General features: G+C 37.7%; 1 protein-coding gene across 1 annotated transcript in view; it reads left to right on the forward strand.

Annotated features, from left to right (window-relative positions):
* Window positions 1–20,304, forward strand: part of LOC101660048 (serine/Arginine-related protein 53) — a 252,447-nt gene that overhangs the window by 90,488 nt on the left and 141,655 nt on the right. The window contains exon 4 of the mRNA XM_045297659.1: window positions 16,381–16,554. Within this exon, the coding sequence (XP_045153594.1) occupies window positions 16,381–16,554 (174 nt within the window). The remainder of the gene's footprint in view (window positions 1–16,380; window positions 16,555–20,304) is intronic.

Genomic DNA, 20,304 nt, shown 5'->3' on the forward strand with positions numbered 1-20,304 from the left:
AATCCATCTCTCCAATCCCCTTTTCTTTCAGGGACCCTTTCCCAAGTCCTGCTTTCCTTACATGCCGTATACCGTTTTAGTCCCCAGCGTTCATGTCCAAGGGTCGTGCATTTCTATGAGACCCCATTGCTCTTCTTGCCTACGACTGTAGCTCTTTATGGGAATAGAAAGCCACATCCTTCTCTCGAGGAGCAGCTGCTGGTTTCCACCCGCTAGCAGTACCGCACCCCAGTGGGTAAGCTCTATGTCAGCAGGGCTCCCTCCATGGTATTATTGTTCCCTTCTATACATTTGTCTTTCATTTGGCAGAAAATTGAGCCTTGCAGGTTGAGGTTGGTTTCTTTCCTTATTGGAAGGGTGACTAAGAGCCATCATAGTCTGTGGTGGTAGGGGGAGGTGAGCATGTGACAACCTTACTATTAAAATTATCTCAAAGAATCAACTTTTGCCATTCTTGAATTTTTGTTATTGTTTTGAGCGTAACTTTCTTTTCCTAACTCTTTAAGATGGGTACTTAAAAAAAATAAAAAAGATGGGTACTTAAGCTTTTATTCTTCACTAATATAAACATTAAAAATATAAATTTCCTCTTATCTGTGCTATAGCTCTAGTTTTGATGTGGTATATATCAAATTTTTAATTTAAATATAAATTTATATAAAATATAAATTTTATGTATGTATATTTAAATTAAAATTTTCATTGTTATTTCTTCTTTCCCAGAGGTTACTTAATTTCTAAGCATTTGGGGAATTTTTTAGTTGCTATTTGTGTAAAGTTTTCTTGCTTATTTCTACTCTGGTGAGAATATAAGTATGTTGAGATTAGCTTTATTACGCACAGGGTTTAGTTTTAGGAAATATTTTAGGTACACTTGATAAGCATGAAGATTCTGTAATGTAGGAAGACAAATACTTGGGTGAATGTACCATTTGTTCAAATCTTTGGGGAAAGAATTTTCTTATTGTGAATTAGGTGAAGATTTACAGAGCCAGGTCATCATTCTACATTCAGCAACTTGTCAAACCTCCCATTATCTTGTCCTGTTGCCATTATTTGTTGCCCATGCCCCTCTTGTTGCATGTTGCCTTGGTATTCACTCACGTTAACACCTGTTCACCCTCTAGTCTGTGTCTATCATTTTCTTTCCTTCTCCTCCCTCCTGGTAGCCAGCAAAATCTCTTTCTTGTCAAAGCTTTTTCTTCATTAATATATATATATTTTTTTTTTTTTTTATCAGTGGTCTTATATAATTTTATCCTTTTGTGATTGATCATTTTCTACTTTGACTGTCTTTACATTTCTTTATTTCTTTTTAAATCTGCTAATTTTATGTGAACGTAGTACATTGAATAAGAAAGACCATAGAAGAATGTAGATGCATTTAAACTGTGGTGCTGGAGAATAATATTGAAAGTACCATGGACTGCTAAAAGAACAAACTGCTCTGCCTTGGAAGAAGGAAGGCCAGAGTTCTCCTTAGAGGCTAGGATGGCAAGACTTCATCTGACATACTGGACATACTGTCAGTCCTGAAGAAGGACATCATGTTTGGTAGAGTGGAGGGGGTGGCGGAAAAGAGGAAGGACCTCGACGCAATGGATGGACACAGTGACTACATCAGTGTGTGCAGTCATAGGAACAATTGTGGGGATGGCTCAGGACTGTACAGTGGTTCATTCTGTTGTGTATAGGATCACTATGCATCAGAGCCGACTCAAGGACGCCTAACAACAACAATAATTTTATTTCATTTGGATAAACAATCAATGTCCATGTATGCAGTGGTCAGAAACCAAGTTATATATTGCATTTGGCACGTCTGCTGCAAAAGACCTCTTTAAAGTGTTATAAAGCAGAGATACACGTTGAGGATTAAGGTATGCCTGACTAGCTAGGGTGTTTTCAGTTGTTCATATGCATGCCAAAATTGGGCAATAAATATAGAAGATAAAGAAGAATTGACACATTGTGTTGATGAAGAATATTGAAAATACCATGAAGGCATTTATTTTTGGAAGAAATACAGCCAGAATTCTCTGAGGATGGTGAAGCTTTTCTTCTACTTTGAACATGTTATCAGGAGGAATTAATCCTAGAAGAGTCTCCTGCTTGTTTTAGTAAACAAACAGACCAACTTACTAACTCATAATGAGTGACGCTGTAGGACAGGGTAGAACTGCCTCTGTAAGTTTCTGAGACCCACTCTTCATGGGAGTGGAAAGCCATTGTGTCACCAACAAGCCACCATAGGTCCATTACAGCTTGCTTTGGAGGTCTCTTAATACCTAAATTTTTTCAAATATTTATTACCTTTTATGTTTTATTCTGCAATATGTGGATCTGAATTCTTAGTTTTTAAATATTCTTTATTTTGATTATTCTTTTTTAATTAAAAAAAATAATTTTAAAAATAAAAAAAATTTATTGGGGGGCTCTTACAGCTCTTGTAACAATCCATAAATCAATTGTATCAAGCACATTTGTATATATGTTACCATATTCATTTTCATAACATTTTCTTCCTACTTGAGCCCTTGGTATCAGCTCCTCTCTTTTACCCTCCCTCCCCCAGTCTCCCACCCTTGTGAACCCTCTCCCTTCACTCACATTTCTGTTGTTCGTCCCCCTGGGGGATGTTGTATGTCAATCATGGTGATCCCTTTCCCCTTTCTCCCCCACCTTCCCCATATCCTCTTGGGATCAGGTATCAAGGCATTAGAAGACCCAAAACAACAACCATTTTGATGCGAACAATGGGGGTCAGGATGGAGACCCAAAGCCTATCTGTAGACAATTGGACATCCTCTGACAGGAGGATCTCAAGGAAGGGATGAGGCAGCCAGGGTGCAGGATAGCACCAAGGAAACACACAACATTCCTCTAGTTCTTTAATACTTCCTCCCCAAAGCTATCATTACCCCAGTTCTATCTTACAACTCTGGCTAGACCAGAGCACATACACTGGTACAGATAATAGTGCTTGACACAGAATGCAGGCAGATAAATCCCTCAGGATCAATAATGAGAGTAGCTGAATTTTTAGTTTCAACTAAGATGATAAATTAATAAATGAGCCTAACTGAATAGCTGAACATATAGTAGAACACCATATCTAAGAACCTAGAGCTTATGCAGTCTATCTTTCTTAGTTCTCTGAATCAGCTCCCCAGTTAGCCCCAGAAATAGGCCTAAAAATCAAGTCACTAAGAAATAAATTTTTTTTGTTTTTGTTGCGTGGTGTAATTATTGGCCATAATATGAAAATTGGAAACAGAGCATGTAACAGTTGTTGGAAAATATGATCTTGCAGATAGAAATGAAGTTGGTAATCACATAATAGGATTGGAAGCCTGATGACTTTTTCTTTGCAAATATATTTTTAAACAACATAAGCAACCGTATACGTGGATCTTATCAGATGAATACACTGGAAGCAAATTGATTACATCTTTGGGAAGAGGTAATGAGAATCTCAATATCATCAGCCAAAACAAGACCATGGGCCAGCTGTGGAAAAGACTATGAATTGCTCATATGTAGTAAAGTTTAAGTTGAAGAAAATTAAGACAAATTTATGAGAACCAATATATGACCTTAAGTATATCCCACCCTCCTGTATATACCACCTCTAGAAGACATTTGGCACATTGACCACGAACGACAGGTGATGTGACAAGTTGTTGGGTGAAATCAAGAACATACATAAAGAAAGCAAATGTCATTAAAAAGACAAGAAAGTAAGAAAAGACCAAAGTGGATGTCAGAAGAGACTCTGAAATTTGTTCTTACTCATAGAATAGCTGAGGGAAATGGAAGAAGTGATGAAGCAAAAGAGCCAAACAGGACATTTTAAAGGCTAGTTGGAGAAGAAAAAGTAAATTATAACGAAATATGAAAAGATCTGGAATTAGAAAACTGTAAAGGAAGTACATACTCAAGCTGAAAGAACTGAAGACAATATTCAAGCCTTGAGTTACAATATGGAATGAGTCTAAGAGGCGCCCAGGTGGTATGACTAGTTAAGCATTGAATTGTTAATTGCAAGGTCAGCAGTTGGAACCCATTAGCCACTCCATGGGAGAAAGAGAAGGCTGCCTGTTCCTATAAAATTTTATAGCAAATGTTCCCAAACTTATTTGGCCTACCACTCCCTTTTCAGAAAATCAATTACTTAGAGTCCCTCTAGAAATTAATTTTTAAAATGTATTATGACCCACAATCCAGTATAAAGTATAGGTGTTTGCTTTTGCATCCCCCTGAATCATTCTAGTGCCCTCCAGAGGGTGTATTGCCCACTTTGAGAAACTGATTTACAGCCTCAGAAGCCCTAGGAGTGTTTCTCCTCTATCGGGCTGCTACAAGTTGAAATCCACTTGATGGCAGTGAGTTTAGTTTTGATCAATGGTGAAAGATTGAAAATGCAAGAAGCATCAAGAGAAGATGGAAAGAATACACAGAATCATTACACCACAGTGTGTATTGGTCCACATTCTTCCATTTCAAAAGAGAGCACATAATCAACAACTTTGGTTCTGAGGAAGTCAAGTTGCACTGAAAGCCAAAGCCAAAAACAAGGATCCAGGAACTGATGGAATACAACACGAGTGTTTCAGGAAGCGGATGCAGTACTGGAAGTGCTCATTGGTCTATTCCAAGAAATTACAAGATAACTACTTGTCTAACCAACTAGAAGAGATATTTATAGCCAATCCAAAGAAATGGGACCATGGGTGGTATTGAACAGTATCCTTAATACCACATGCAAGTAAAAGTTTACTGAAGATTGACAACAGTTGCAGCAGTACATTGACAGAGAGCTCAGAAATTGAAGCTGGTATTCTGAGGATGTGTCATAAGGGATATCATAGCTGATAATCAGGTGTATCCTGACTGAAAATAAAGGGTACCACAAAGATAGTTCATTGTGTTTTGTTGGGTATGTTCAGACATTTTACTGTGTAGATCATAACAAACTAGAAGAATGAGAATTCCAGAACACTTATTGTGCTCATGCAGAATTTGTATACAGACCAAGAGGCCATTATTTGAACAGTACAAGAAAATAATGCATGGTTTAAAATCAGAAAAGGGATGCCTCATGGTTGGATACTTTCAATATACTTAGTCTGTATGCTGAGCAAGTAATCTGCACTATGTAAAGAAGAACATAGCATTAGGATTGGAGGAAGGCTTATTAACAGCCTATGATATGCAGATGACACAACCACAATTGCTGAAAGTGAGGAGGACTTGAAGCATTTACTGATGAAGATCAAGGAATATAACTTTCAGTGTGGATTGGAACTCACTGTAAAGAAAACCAAAATTTTCACAACTGGATCAGTGAACATCATGACCACTAGAGAAAAACTGGAGGTCGTCAATGACTTGAATTTGCAATCAATGCTTAAGAAAGCAGCAGTGAAGCAATCCGACATGTTACATCGGACAGATCTTTGCAAGCACTCTTCAGCCTACTATAGAGCAGAGGTGTCAGTTTGAGGACTGCAATGTGTCTGACTCAAGCTACGGTATTTTCTATCTCCTCCTATGCTTGTGAAAACTCCATATTGAATGAAGAAGGCCATGGATGAATTGATGTCTTTGAATTATACTGTTGGGTGAAGAATATTGACAGTGCCATGGTCTTCCAGAAGAATAAACAATTCTGTCTCAAATGTAGTGAAGACTGACAGTGTTCTTAGTAGAAGATGGGAATTCTTTGTCTCACAAACAAACTTGAGATGCTTTATCAAGAGAGGCCACTTCCTGGAAAAGGACTTCATGCTCGGCAAAGTAGGCAGTGAAAATGAGGTAGACCCTCTGCAAGATGGATTGAGACAGTGGCTTCAATGAAGGGCTCAAACAAATGAACAATTGTGAGGATGGCACAGGACCAGGCCTGATTTCCTTCTGTTGTGCACAGGGCTGTCATGAGTCAAAATGGGCTCTTGGAAACCTAAAGACAGCAGTGATTGTGATTTTGTTGGACATAACATTGCTGGCAGCTGGAACGGACATGATAGCAGCTGACAACAACAACATGTTTCTTACACGATCAGACATTTTTCTTCGAGCATCTTGTAATTTAGTATTTAGTACTAAATTTATTTATTTCCTAAATCAGACATCAATCATTTATGTTTTCTTGTTTGTCCATATCTGTTTACTCAGGGGCAACTGGTTTTGCTAATATATTGAGGTGAACTTACTTTTAAAATTAGGGAATTTCAGAGGACAGCTTAGTGTGCTTTTAGATCCTTCGATATCATCTTATTTTTGATAGAGGCCTGAATTTCAAATCCTTTTTCTTGGTGTTTCTTTACCAGCGAGCTTGCAGGGAACACTTTCCATTTCAAGGTGCATCTTTTTCCCAGAGAAGAGGCTATTTTTAAAAAAAGTTCTTGTGGTGATTTTAGTTGGATTATGGTTGTGGATACAATTAGATGCCCATGTTCAGACTATCATCGTGACTTGGAATTCACATTCAATGTGTAGTTATTTTTTCAATTGTTATTTTTCTTGAATATCATAGTAAATGTAGTCTTTATAGTACTGTACTTATGAGATATGTTATAGTATTATATATTTTATGAATGGTAAAATATTATAGTATTTGTTTTGATTACATGTGTTTGGAACTTATTACCCAATTAAGAAAGTTGAAAAATTGTTTTGTGAGGGCAGTAATTTATTTTATGTAGTGGCGTTGTGGTGATTTTTCCTATTCCGTAGTTATTGAAAGCATTTATCTGGTATAATAGGACATCTTGTGCTCCATTTATTGCCTATATAGTGTGTGTTCTAGAGTGCCACATTTTATCAAATGTTTCTTTGCTTATAATATATCTCCATATTGGCTTTGGTACTCTCGAGATTTATAGCATGGTTTATCAGAAAGTTATTTATTGAAGGAATGAGAAACAAATGATATCTTCAATTTTAGTAGTTTTCTTCCACTTTTGTGTGGGGAGGCATGCACCTGTCCAATCAGGGGAGCAAGCCTCTTTACTTTGATGTTACTTACATCTTGATAAGGATCTTTCAAAATTGTAAGTAAAGTTAAATATCCTCAAAATTGTAAATAAAGTTACTTAATAAAGTAATTTGGCTCAGTTGTCTGTCCAAGATGTGAGTTTTACTCAAAATGGTATATAGTAAGTTTATCACTAGCAAGTCAGTAGTTTAGGTTTTCCTTATATCTGTGCTTGGATTTTTGTTTCTTGTTGATAGGCATCAATGATGCTATTATACACCTTCTTTTGGATCATCTTATCTTTTTTTTTTAATGCATTTCCTTCAGAGTCAGTTTTTTACATTGGCAGTCCCTAAACAAATCCCTGCCATTGAATCCGTTTCTGACCCCTAGCGACCCTAAAGGATAAGTAGAACTTCCCCTGTGGGTTTCTGAGGGTAGAAAGCCATCTTTCTCCCATGAAGTGGCTTGTGGTTTCAAATTGCTGGTCTTGTGCTTAGCAGCCCAACATATAACCCGTTATACAACTAGGGCAGGCTCTAAGACATCTATAGTTAGGATTAAAATGATGACCATTGAGTTACAGATTTTTAAAATTGTTCCCTCAATTCACTGAGCCACACCAGCAGCATTTATAGGACAGTTTTCCAAAAGAGCATAGACTACTTATAAGGGATATAGGGTGAATAATGAACCAGTTACTTTTCATAAATGTTAGGCATTTGTGTTTTCTACAATGGAGCCTTTTGTGTTAAGAACAACTTTGAGATTGGGTAGGAGATAATCATTTGCTTAATGAATTAGATACAGTAAGTTGAAAGGAGTTAGAAATGGGAAAGGGGGAGTATGGGAGAGTGAGGTTGTAATTGAAAGATGGCATCAATAATGCTAATTGAGGCCTCAAGGTTTGCTACTTTGGGCATATGAAGAGAGACTAGTTTCTGGAAAAGGACATCATACTTGGTAAATGTGGAGGGGCAGCAAAAATGAAGAATGCCCTCAACAAGATTGATTGACACAGTGGCAGCAACAATAGGCTCCAACAACAACAACAACAACAACAAACAATTGTGAGAGTGCTGTGGGACCACCCAGTGTCTCTTTCACTGTGAGTTAGAACTGGCTTGATGGTACCTAACATCAACAACAGGATCACTATGATGTTGCATGGTAGAGCAAGGAGACTTGCTGAGTTCTCTGGGACAGTCCCAATGTAGGCCTATTGTCTTAGTGGGGCACTAGTGTTATAGTGCCCCTCCCAACTCTCCAAAACCCAAACAAATAAAAACAAAACCATCAAGTAAGTGCTGACTCATAGCGACCCCTGTGGGTTTCTGTAAACTCTGTTTATGGGAGTAGCCTTTCTCCCTGGGAGCTGCTGGTGGTTTCCAACTTTGAACCATGCGGATCACATCCCAAGGTATAACCACTACACCACTCTCCAAAGTGTCCCCTTTTATTTTCAAAAGGGTTGAGCGATAAACTATCTGGTCTTCGTATTATTAAAAAACCACTGGAGATCATATGACAAACCCTGGTGGCATAGTGGTTACGAGTTGGACTGTGATCTGCGAGGTCGGCAGTTCGAAACCATCAGTGGCTCTGTGGGAGAAAGCCAGGTTTTCTATTCCTGTAAAAGTGACAGTCTCAGAAACCCACAAGGGCAGTTCTACCCTGTCCAGTAGAGTATCTATGAGTCAGTATTGGCTTGATAGCAGGGAGGTTTTTTGTTTGTTTGTTTTGTATTAGAGATCGTGTTCTTGATTGCTAAGGGTATTTGAGGAGAAGCTATAGATTGTAAGCTTACATTTTATTATTATTATCCTTGACCTTACCGCTACAAAGGAACTAGTATTGGTGTCAGTTGCCATCAAGTCTGTTCTGACTCACACTGCTGGTGTGGCTCAGTGAACTGAGGGAACAATAAAAAGAAATCTGTAACTTAAGAAACCTTTGATGTCAAATTTTTAAAAAGTGAGTTTTACAGTATCACATTATGTAACGTAAGCACTGGAGTGTTTTCTCTTAGAGTCTCAATGGTCATCCTTTTAATCCTGACTCGTGGGGATGCTCCATAGGGTTTTAAAGACTGAGCTCTCAAAAGTTGACTTCCAGGCCTTTCTTTTGAATTATCTCGGGTGAAGGAGGCTTGGTGGCATAGTGAATCACGAGTTGGCCTGCTAAATGCATGGTCCGCAGTTTGAAACAACCAGCTGCTCTGTGGGAGAAAGATGAGGCTTATTACCGTACATCTGTAAAGAATTAGTCTCAGAAGCCCACAGGGGCAGTTCTACCATGTCCTATAGGGTTGCTATGAGCTGGCATTGATTTGATGGCAGTGCATTTGAAAGTTTTGATCTTTTGATACTCTGCATTTTTACTAATTAAGTGACAACGGATTGTCATGTTGGACCTAAATAATGTTGAACCAATTAAGATAATGTTTTTTGAATGTGTATGAACATAAGCTATCACTGTTTGTCTCCCTACCTACCTGTCTACCTTCTATTCAGTGACTGAGGCTATCATAAAATACCCCAGTCTATTTCTGTTGTTATTAATTTCTTTTAGCTAGAAAACTAGAAATTATGATTATTATAAGACATTATGAACAGCTTGTTGAAACTTCTGTATATTGAAACAATAGAGGATTTAATCAGAAATGGGCAGTACATTGTATTGATAAAAGTTTGTTTTTATGTAGGAAAATAGTCATATGTCAAAATTAAGAGACGGGATTGTCACCGAAACTTACTGTAGAGAAAATGATGGAAATATAGTTTTGTAAATCAGGACAGTGAAAAAAATAAAATAACCCCCTGTTGACATTTCTAGCAATAATATAGTAAATATTGTCAAATCACACTTGACATTGTTTCATAATGCCTTTAAATCATTGATCAAACAGGAAGGGATGGAAAAGGGGCAAATAACCTAATTATTTAAAACTAGTTCATGCACCCTCTCAATCATTTGAATTGTGGTGCCGGAGAAGAGTCTTGAAAGTACCATGGACTGTTAAAAGCACAAACATCTGTCTTGAAAGATGTAAGGCCAGAGTGCCCCTTAGAGGCGGCAAGCATGGCAAGACTGTGTCTCAGATACTTTGGACATATTCCTAAGGGAGACCAGCCCCGGGAGAAGGACGTCATGCTTGGTAAAGTTGGAGGGGCAGTGAAAAAGAGGAAGGCCCTCCACACGTTGTATCACACAGTGGCTGCAACAACGGGCTCCGGCATAGGAACCGCTGTGAAGATGGCCCAGGACCACGCGGTGTTTGGTTTGTTGTGTTGTGCTACATAGGAGGGTTGCTGTGGGTCAGCACGGACTTGATGGTACCCAGCAACAACTATTCAATTATTCACAGTCAGTACTCTGAAGTAATTTGTGTTTTTCCTCATTCCTTTTTTGCTTCCTTAGTCTTGTTAGGGATTATGGATTTTGTTGCTATTCTCCAAAACCCGAATTTCAACTTGGCTAATTTATCTTTATTACTGTCTGGTTTTATTTGCCTTTGGCGTTTTTCTTTAATACTTTCTTCTGCCTACTTGCTGATTTTCTAGCTTTAAAAGATTTATCCTTGGTCATTGGTTTTAGACTTTTCTTCTTTTCTACTGTCCGCATATAAAGCTACACATTTATCTTTCACAGACTGCTTAGTTGGATCCTAGAAGTCCTCATATGGTACATTTTCACTACTATTCATTTTGAAACATTTTCTAATTCCCTTGTGATACCTTATTTGATCTGTAAATTATTTAGAAGGCTATTATTTAATTTCCATATATTTGGAGTTTTTCTAAATGTCTTACTGTTATTGAATTCTAAATTAATTATGGTGTCAGAGAAACATATTCTGTGATTTCTTCCTGTGAATTGACCCTTTCATAATCATGAAGTCATTTTTGTTTTGGTGATAGTCTTTGTATCTGAGGTCTATTTTATCAACTGTGTTCACTGTTGAAAGATGTACCTATTTCTAACCATTTACCTGCAACCTATCTTGTCTGTATAGTTTAAGTATATCTCATTGAGACAATATACAGTTTCTGTTGTTAATTTACTCTTTAAATTATATGAATAAGCTCTGCTTTTAAATTAAAGCATTAAGTCATGAATGTTTAATGTAGTTGTTCACATAATTGTATTTCAGTCTACCACTTTTATTATTTTAACTGTGTCCAGTCTCTTTTTATTTCTTGTCAGTATTTTTGGATTAATTAATATTTCCTTTTAATTAACGTGTATGTCACATTTCTTCTTCTTCTTTTTTTTTTTTTTGGTGAAGTGCTTGCTGTAAGGATTACAGAATGCACCATCAACATTTCTTTATACTTAGAAACTGCTATTTCCTCATGCAAAATGTAGAAGCTATACAACTATATAGGCTCATTTACCATGCCCTGTTCTGTCAAAGTTCTATGTATCATATCTACAGTCTTTATAAACTCTAAAATAACACATTGTGATTTTTACTTTTATTTTAAATAAATTAAAAGAAAACTTTCATATTTACCCAGATACTTAGCATTTCCAGTGGTCTTCATTCCTTTCAAAAAATTCAAATTCCTACTTGTTATCATTCCTCTTCAGCTTGAAGAACTTTCTTTAGTATTTCTGATAATATTGCTATGAGTTTTAAATTTTTTTCTTTACCTCAGAAATATCCTTTAACATTTTTTAGGGATATGTTAGATATCAAAGTTTGAATTGAGTGTTTTTTTCCCTCCAATGCATCATATCAAGAATTTTAGCCTACCTTTTTATTTTAAATATTTTAATGTTTTTGAAAATATAAACAGCGGACATAGCCAATTCAACATTTTTTCTATTCACACTTAGGGGGCATTGATTGCATTCTTAAAGTTATGCAGCCGTTGTACCCTTCCTCTTATGAGTTACTCCTTCCCATTCGCATATATCTACCCTTTAGTTCCCTAGCATCTTTGTTTTTTCATACCTGATATTTTTAATAAGAAACCCAAGTATGTCATTTTTTTTAATGCCTAGAATTTTAGTTTTCTTTAGTTTGACTGTGGTTTCCTACATGATTTTCCTCATGTTTTTCTTGAGGCTCATGAGACTTCTAGGATTTATAAATCTATCTTTTGCTAAGTTTGGGATATTTTAGCCACAATTTAATAGCAAAACAAGTTTTTCTGTCTTCTTTCATCCTGTGATTTAATACACCTGTTATACTCTCTATCCTACTTACTGTCTCCGAGTCCATTCTGACTCATGGAGATCCTCCAGGGCTGAGTGGAGCTTCCCCTGTGGGTTTCTGTGACTGTGACTGTGCTGGATTAGAAAGGCGCATCTTGATCATGCAGAGCGGCTGGTGTTTTTGAACTGTCTGCCTTCTGGTAGCAGCCCACTTCTTAGCCCACTCTGCCACTAGGATTCCTGTTAATCTCATTCAGGAAACTTTAAATTTCAGAAATTGCATTTTTGATCTAAATTATATATTTTTTCTGCTATGATATCTTATCTCTATCTTCATTTTAAGCATAGTATAATTATTGTCTTGCTATCTTCCTCTGCTAATTTCAATATCTGGCTCATCTCAGTGTTGGTCACAATTGACCCTTTTCTCTGGAGAATGGATCATATTCTCTCTGTTTCTTTGCATATCTAGTAATTATGCATTTTATCCCGGGCATGGTGAACATTATGTTGTGGATACTCTGAGGAGTGTTGATTTCTTTTTTCTGTTAGCAGGAAATTAACTTTATTTATTTTATTCTTCTTATTATAAATCATTTCATTGGGGGCTCGTACAGCTCTTATAACAATCTATACATCAATTTTATCAAGCACATTTGTACATATGTTGCCACCATCATTTTCAAAACATTTTCTTTCTACTTGGTAGCAGCTCTTCTTTCTTCCTTCCTCCCCCACCCTCCCACCCTTACACACCCTTAATAAATTAGAAGTTATTATTTTCATACTTTACACCGTTCGCTGTCTCCCATCTCTCACATTTCTGAGATACCCCGGGGTGGGGGTATTATACATCGATCATTGCAATCGGTTCCCCCTTTTTCCCTACTCCCCGCCACCTTCCCCTTCCCCTCATGGTATCACTACTCCCATTACTGTTGCTGAGGGTTTCATTCTGGAGTCCCTGTGTTGAGAGATCTTATCTGTACCAGTGTACCTGCCCTCATCTAGCGGGGTTTGTAAGGTAGAACTGGGGTCATGGTAGTGTTGGAGTGGAAGGGTGGGGAAGAAGCAATAAAGAACTCGAGGAATGTAGTATGTTTCATTGGTGCTATGCTGCACCCTGGCTGACTAGTTCTTTTCTTGTGCCCTACTGTGAGGGGATGTTCAGTTGTCTACAGATGGGCTTTGGGTCTCATCTCCCAACCCCCCTCGTTCACATCGATATGATTATTTCATTTGGGTCTTATGATGCCTAATACCTGGTCCCATCAACAACTTGTGATCACACGGACTGATGTGCCTCTTCTATTTGGGCTTTGTTGTTTCCCTGCTAGATGGCCGCTTGTTTAACTTCAAGCCTTTAGGACCCCAGATGCTATATCATCTAATAGCTGGGCACCATCAGCTGTCTTCACCACATATGCTTATGCACCCATTTTTTCTTCAGTGATCTTGTAGAGCAGGTGAGCATCACAGAATGCCAGGTTATTAGAGCAAAGTGTTATTGCGTTGAGGGAGTACTTGAGTTGAGACCCAGTGTCTGCTACCTTGACACTTAACATTTAAATATATGTACATAGACCTATATCCCTATCATGGTATATTAATAGATTTTGACATAGGTGCCTGCCTATATTTATACCTCTGTAAATCTCTTTTGCCTCCTAGTTCTTAACCTCTCTTTCCTTTTACTTTCCTCCCTGTCTCACTATCATGTTCAACTTTCATTTGGCTTTCAGTAATTCCTCTGGGCTACTTTGCACTTGATCAAACCCCATGAGGCTTTCTACGCCCTCTTCACTATTGATTTTAGGTCTGCTGTTGTTCCCTTGTCCCTCAGTTTGTTGGCTCTTCCCTCTCTTTCTCCCATGTTCGCCCTCAGAGCCATCAGGGATTGCAAAAATTCTCTCAATATAGTGGCAGTTGGAATTTCATCAGAATTCTTTTATCAGTAACTGGTTGAATTTCAGGCTCAGCCAGAGATTTGTGTAGAGTTTATGCACAGAATGATCGGGTCCACATCCTGACTCTTGTCCAGGATGCCACTTCCATTTTCCGGTTGTTGTGGTTTCCGTGGGTCAGTGTTCTCTTCTTTTAGGCCAGAAAGCGTACAGGTTTATTTTGTGGATAGTTAGCAGTCATGCACAACCATACCTACATCTGTACTCAGGAGAGAAATTGATAAAATGGGATGCTTTCTCATTATTGTTTTCTTTTGTTCAAATGGAGGAACGTCTACAAAGTTTTCCTGCTCTGGGTGATGACGCCCCAGTGCCTTCAGATGGTGCTTCTTTTTTTTAAATTTTCATTAATAAATCATTTTATTGGGGGCTCTTACATATATTGTAACAGTCCATATGTCAATTATATTAAGCAGATATGTACAAATATTGCCATCAACAATTTCAAAACATTATCTTCATTCTTGAGCCCCTTGATATCAATTTCTCTTTTTTTCCCTCCTTCCCCTGCCCTGCCACCCTCGCGAACTCTTATATGTTATATATTGTTATTTTTATATATCTTAAAACGCCCCTTCTATCCTTTCACCTACAATCCTGGTATTCATCCCCTTCAAGGCGGTTTAATTTTGCCATCATTCCTATCAGTTCCTTCTACCCTTCCCTTCCCCTACCTCCTAAAGTCATACTCCCATGACAGTTTCTGAGGGGTCTCTCCATCCTGAATTTTGTAAATTGAAAGCTCTAGTCTGTATTGATGTAGGCACACCAGACTAGCTGGATCTGCGAGGTAAGGACTGAGATCGTAATAATGGGGAGAGGAAGGATTAAGAGCCTAGAGAAGTGCTATACTACCCCCTGTGTGGCACCATCTGCTTTCTTCACCACATTTGCTTATGCACCTAGTTTGTACATAGACCAGTTTTATGCATACATATACATAATTTTGCTTCCTAGTTCTCTATTTCCTTTTACCTTCCTCCTGCCCCACTTTCACGCTCACCCCTCATTTGCCTCTCTGTAGTTCTGCTTGGCTAGATTACGGTTGATCCAACCCCTCCAGGAATTCTATACCCCCCTCACCCTCCGTTTTAGTTCACTAGTTGTTCCCTTATCCGTGTATTTGCTCACCACTTCCTTTCTCCACCTCCTTCTCCCTCAAATCCCCGCTCCCCATGCTTTCTCCTTTGGTTTGCTTCTCATGCCTATCTTATATAGGTAGACATAACAGAAACAACAAAGACAGGACTAGAAAAACAAAACCAGCTAAAAAGAAAAGCCATCCATAGTTCTGGGTCTACCCATTGACTTTTATGACTATCTCCTATTGCTGATCTGTTATGTTCCCTTCTTGGATCTCACCCCTGGGGTGTGACGGGGAGTGTCAGACCCCAAAGTTGTCCTCTGTATAGTTAAGCTCTCATGAGGGGACGTCGTATCTTGAGCTGTTGTCCATACTACAATCCTCTCTGTGCCTTAGCTGCTCCGAGAAGGGATGTCATCTTCAGGGTTTGGTGTGCCAGAGTGGGGTCTAGTCCCTCGCTCTCTTTTCTTGTTTGCTTCCATATAGGTGGGGTGAGCCGGCCCTTCTCCCCAGGCTGTAGTTTCAGTGTTATCCTCTATAGCACATTCTTCTCGGGAGACAGTCAGCATAGCTCAGGTTAAGGCTGGCCTAGTAGTCCTTTCTGTTAATGGGTTGCTCCATACAGCTATGTTTTTTAAATTGCTGTGTATAGGATCTGGTAGGATTTGTAATCGTGTAGACCAGCAGGACCTGAAACCTTTGCTTTTTAGCACATGGCATCTAGATTGAGCACCGCCTAGTACCATCATTCATTTTATACGAAAGACTACCTGGATTATAGTACAGTGGCTGACTAGTTTTGTTGGAACAACCAGAATATAAGGTTGACTAGCTGTGGAAGCACAGATTACAAGGGTAGGCAAAACTCTATCCTTGGGGGGGTCAGATTAGATATATTTTGGTTTTATCTGAGAAGACTTAAGGAATCCAGACTTCATTTTGAATCTTTCAGATTTTATCTTTTTAACCAAACTTTAATTTCTTGAAAAATTGGCATTATATGTTTTTTTTCCCCCCTCAGAGATAATTTTAACTGGGGGTGCTTATATAAACAATCATTCAGATGCTTTTTTTCACATAGTTTTTATTACTACAATTGTGGAGTCCTTTTCTGTCAGACATTTAAAATATCTTCATTGCAGTACGTACAATATACACTAGATTTGTTTAATAAAATTTGCTTATGATAGGTCCCGGTCAAGACCTCGCCCACGCTCCCACAGTCGAAGCAGTGAAAGGTCCAGTCACAGAAGAACCCGCAGTCGATCTCGCGATAGAGAGCGCCGTAAAGCCAGAGAAAAGGAGAAGAGAGAAAAGGAGAAGGAGAAGGGAAAGGACAAGGAATTGTTTGACATCAAACGTGGGTAAGTTGAAGCCGATTTTAAGCAGTGGTGATTGATTCCATAGCAATAATTACAACTGCATTTTATTCTCTGAATTTTTAAAAATTTCTGTGTAGTTAAATTGATGGAAGAGGGAAAGAAGATGGAAATAAGGAGAGAGTATAGTAAGAAAGGAGAACAACAAAATAGCTACCTCAGATTTTTACAGGGATTCCTTTCCATTTGTATTATAATTTCCTTTTCTATTATAATATGACATATTTTAGACAAGATCAGGCTTGTGCAAGGTAGTAGTATGGCTATAGACCAATATAACCTACTTCAGAAACAGCATAAATAGCAGAATTAAAGCTTGATTAAGGAAAATTTACATAAATCTTTAGTAATGTTCTACATTCAGTTTCGTTTTGCATGAACGTGAATTTAAAATTTGAAGAATACTTAAATGATTAAAGGTTTCTCATTATTTTATTCTCTGCATTGAGGATTGCTATGAGTTGGCATCAACTCAATGACAGTGAGATTGTTTTTTGTTTAATTTATTGTAAAGCTGTTAGGGGCAAAGGAAAAAGGAAACACAAAAGGAACCTTATGTTTTATTGTTGGTTCTGGTGTGTTCTTGACTCTGAGTCTAGTGACCCAGTTGGAAAGAAGAGAAATGCCCTACAGTGTATCAAAGGGTGTAATCTTTGTAGGAACAAATAGCCAGGTTGTTTCTCTGATTGAGCTGTTTAGATTTGAAATGACAACATTTCATTAGCAGCCAATGATTTATCTATTGCACTATTAGGTCTCTTTTTATTTTTGGTTAGACTTCTTTTCATACAGAATGGAAACTTTGTTGTGTGTGTCTATGAGATCCAGAATTTATTTGTAATAGAATTACCTACAGTAGGCACTTCTTTCTGGTAGATTCTGATTCAATGACCCTGACTACGGTTTCAAATTTTGTTCATTTTCATGGGATAGCCTCATCTTTTTCCTGTGGAGCAGCTGGTAGACTTGCACCAGCAGGCTTGTTGTTAGCAGTACAGCACTTACTTATTAGCACCACCACAACTCCTTTAACAGAATTGATAGTACTGACACAGGATTTTTTATTCTATCCAATTCAAGGTTGAAAGTCATTCATAACTCTTCCAAATTGGAAAATGTTAAAAGGAAACAAAATCTGGTTTAGTTGTTTTTATTTCTAGCTTGTTCATTGTTTTACTGGAAATTTGCATTTGTGTCTTTATTCTGTGAAGTAGAAGAGCTTGAAATTTATTCCCTTTTGTTATTCTTTCAACATTCTATGGGAAGATATTTACTCTAGGTGTCATTATAAAAGGGTTTATCTTTTATGTATCAGTTTTCATTGTTACATTGAAAAGCTAATTAGAATTTTGAATATGATTTCTTAAGATCTTGATTCTATGAGCTCTTTTCTCAATCCCCCCATTGTCTGTATGTCTTTTTTTAAACAAACAACTTTATTGGGACATAATCCATATATCATGCAATTCAGTAGTTCAACCATATCAAGAATAGTTGCCTAATCATTACCACAATCAATTTAGAACATTTTCTTCTTCCTTGTACTCCTTGTTATTAGCTTCCCATCTCCCCCAAATCTTCCCTGCCATTCCCCCAAGAAGCCTTTAATCCAATTACAGTCTCCATAGATTCAACCATCCTGGTTTTCATAGACCAGAAAACATACAAAAACAACAAACAAAGAATTAAAAACTTCTAATAATTATAGCAAAATAGAGAAAAATCCCAATAGAAAGAAAGCAGAAAATATTAAAAATGGATCAAAAAGGAGATCAAATGATATTAACCTACCTGGACTGATAGATTTTAAATACGTATTCCTTGAAGTGTTAAGTTTGTGCTGAATTTAGCAAGAAGGTAAAGTTATTTGACTCTCGTTCACCCCACAGTTGTTAAAGTACATCAAACAATTGTGTTCCTGAAAAATTATTGGTTCTTTCCTTTACTTTTTCCAGGATTTTTAAATAAAATGAGAGAGAGGTAGAGGTAGACAAATGACTATCCGACAGGAAGGCTGAACTGGCCAGGGCTGGTGGAGTAGGGCTTGGGAGTGCAGAGAGGAGTTCTTTTGAAAAGAAAGTGTCTCCAGCAGCTGTCTTCAACCTGTAGGTCGTGACCCCTTTGGGGGTTAAACGACCGTTTCACAGGGGTCGCCCAATTCATAATAGTAGCAAATTTACAGTGATGAAGTAGCAACGAAAATAATTTTATGGTTGGGGGGGTCACCACCACATGAGGAACTGTATCAGAGGGTCGCAGCATTAGGAAGGTGGAGAATCACTATGGTAAGCAAAGGTACAAGTAGTGCCTGAGCACAAAGTGTAAAGCAGGAAGGTGTTGGAGCCAATGAGATAAGGCTGCTAACTAGTTACCTCTAAGAGGGACAAGAACATACTAGTATGCCACACCAGCAATATATCTTATTGCCTTCCCTGACACACTCGATGGAGACACTAGTCATATAAAGATGAAGAGCCCATCAAGAATTATTGGGCATTCAAGGAAAACCAACTCATGAAAGAAAGAAAGCCTAAAGAACAATACATACCAATGCAAAATTAAGCAAAGAAATGAAAGTTAATATGGCAAACTATATATATATATATATATATTTAGAGTTACACAGTATAAACAGTACCCTTAAAGTGGGTTGAGAGAATACTTATTACATTGTAGAAATTACATTTTGATCATTAAAACGGAATCCCACATATGAACTGAAGAGTATAATGAACACAGTTGAAGACTGAATTAGCATATTAGAAGATATTACCAAGAAATTTTTGCTGAATGTAGTAGAAAGAATGAAGACATTTATATATAAAAGCTAAGGGATGATATAGGCATTATTAAACTTTACATTTATTGAATATTTAATATGAATCTCTGTGTATGTGTAGCTAGGTATACTTCATTTAATTCTCCAAGTAAGCTTTGTGATATGCTGATTGTTATTATCCTCATCTTGAGATAAGAAAACTCAAAGAAATTTAAAAAATGTTCCAAGGTGACAGAAGAAAGATTCATACATTTCAAGATCTGTGTAAGGAGAGTTCTTGATAAGAAGGATGGAAAAGAAGAAAGACTGTAAGTAGGCGTCCTCGGAACTGAGAAAGATTCTGTTTTTCAGATGAAAGAGCTTTCAATCATCAAGCAAGCAAAATCCAAAGAAGACACACCTCGGTAAATTTTGGTGAAATCAGAAATTAGAAATACCAAGAATAAAGAAGAGCTAAAATACCTCGAAAGAAGAAACTGGTTATCTACAAAGAAAGAAAGAAAATAGATTGGCACCCTTAGCAACATGCTCAAAATTGCTTCCACACTAAAACTAAACCCCCTACACCACAGAGTTGATCTTATAGTGACCAAACTCTAAATAGGGTTTCGGAGGCTATTGATCTTTATGGGAGCAGATAGCATTATATTTTTCCCACACAGGGGTTGGTAGATTTGAACTCCCGACCTTGCAGTGAGCAGCCCAACACTTACCCAAGAGCATACAGCTATCATAAGAGCTAAATTCTCTGCATATACCAAAGTAAAGGCAAAAAGTAACAGAGCAATGGTTCTCAACCTGTGCGTCCGCAACCCATTCGGGGGTTGAGATAGTTTACTGTGCCAGCCTGGCTGATAAACATAAGTGGGATTAATTGAAGGGCGGAGAGATAAATGGCTCAGTGAGCCTCGCCTTTCTTGTCTCTCGCTCTTTGATCATCGGACCAGTGTGCGGCT

This window comes from Echinops telfairi, unplaced genomic scaffold, assembly GCF_000313985.2.
Source record: "Echinops telfairi isolate 266 unplaced genomic scaffold, ASM31398v2 ScPeMD7_7420;HRSCAF=8458, whole genome shotgun sequence".
In the NCBI taxonomy this organism is placed as follows: Eukaryota; Metazoa; Chordata; class Mammalia; order Afrosoricida; family Tenrecidae; genus Echinops; species Echinops telfairi.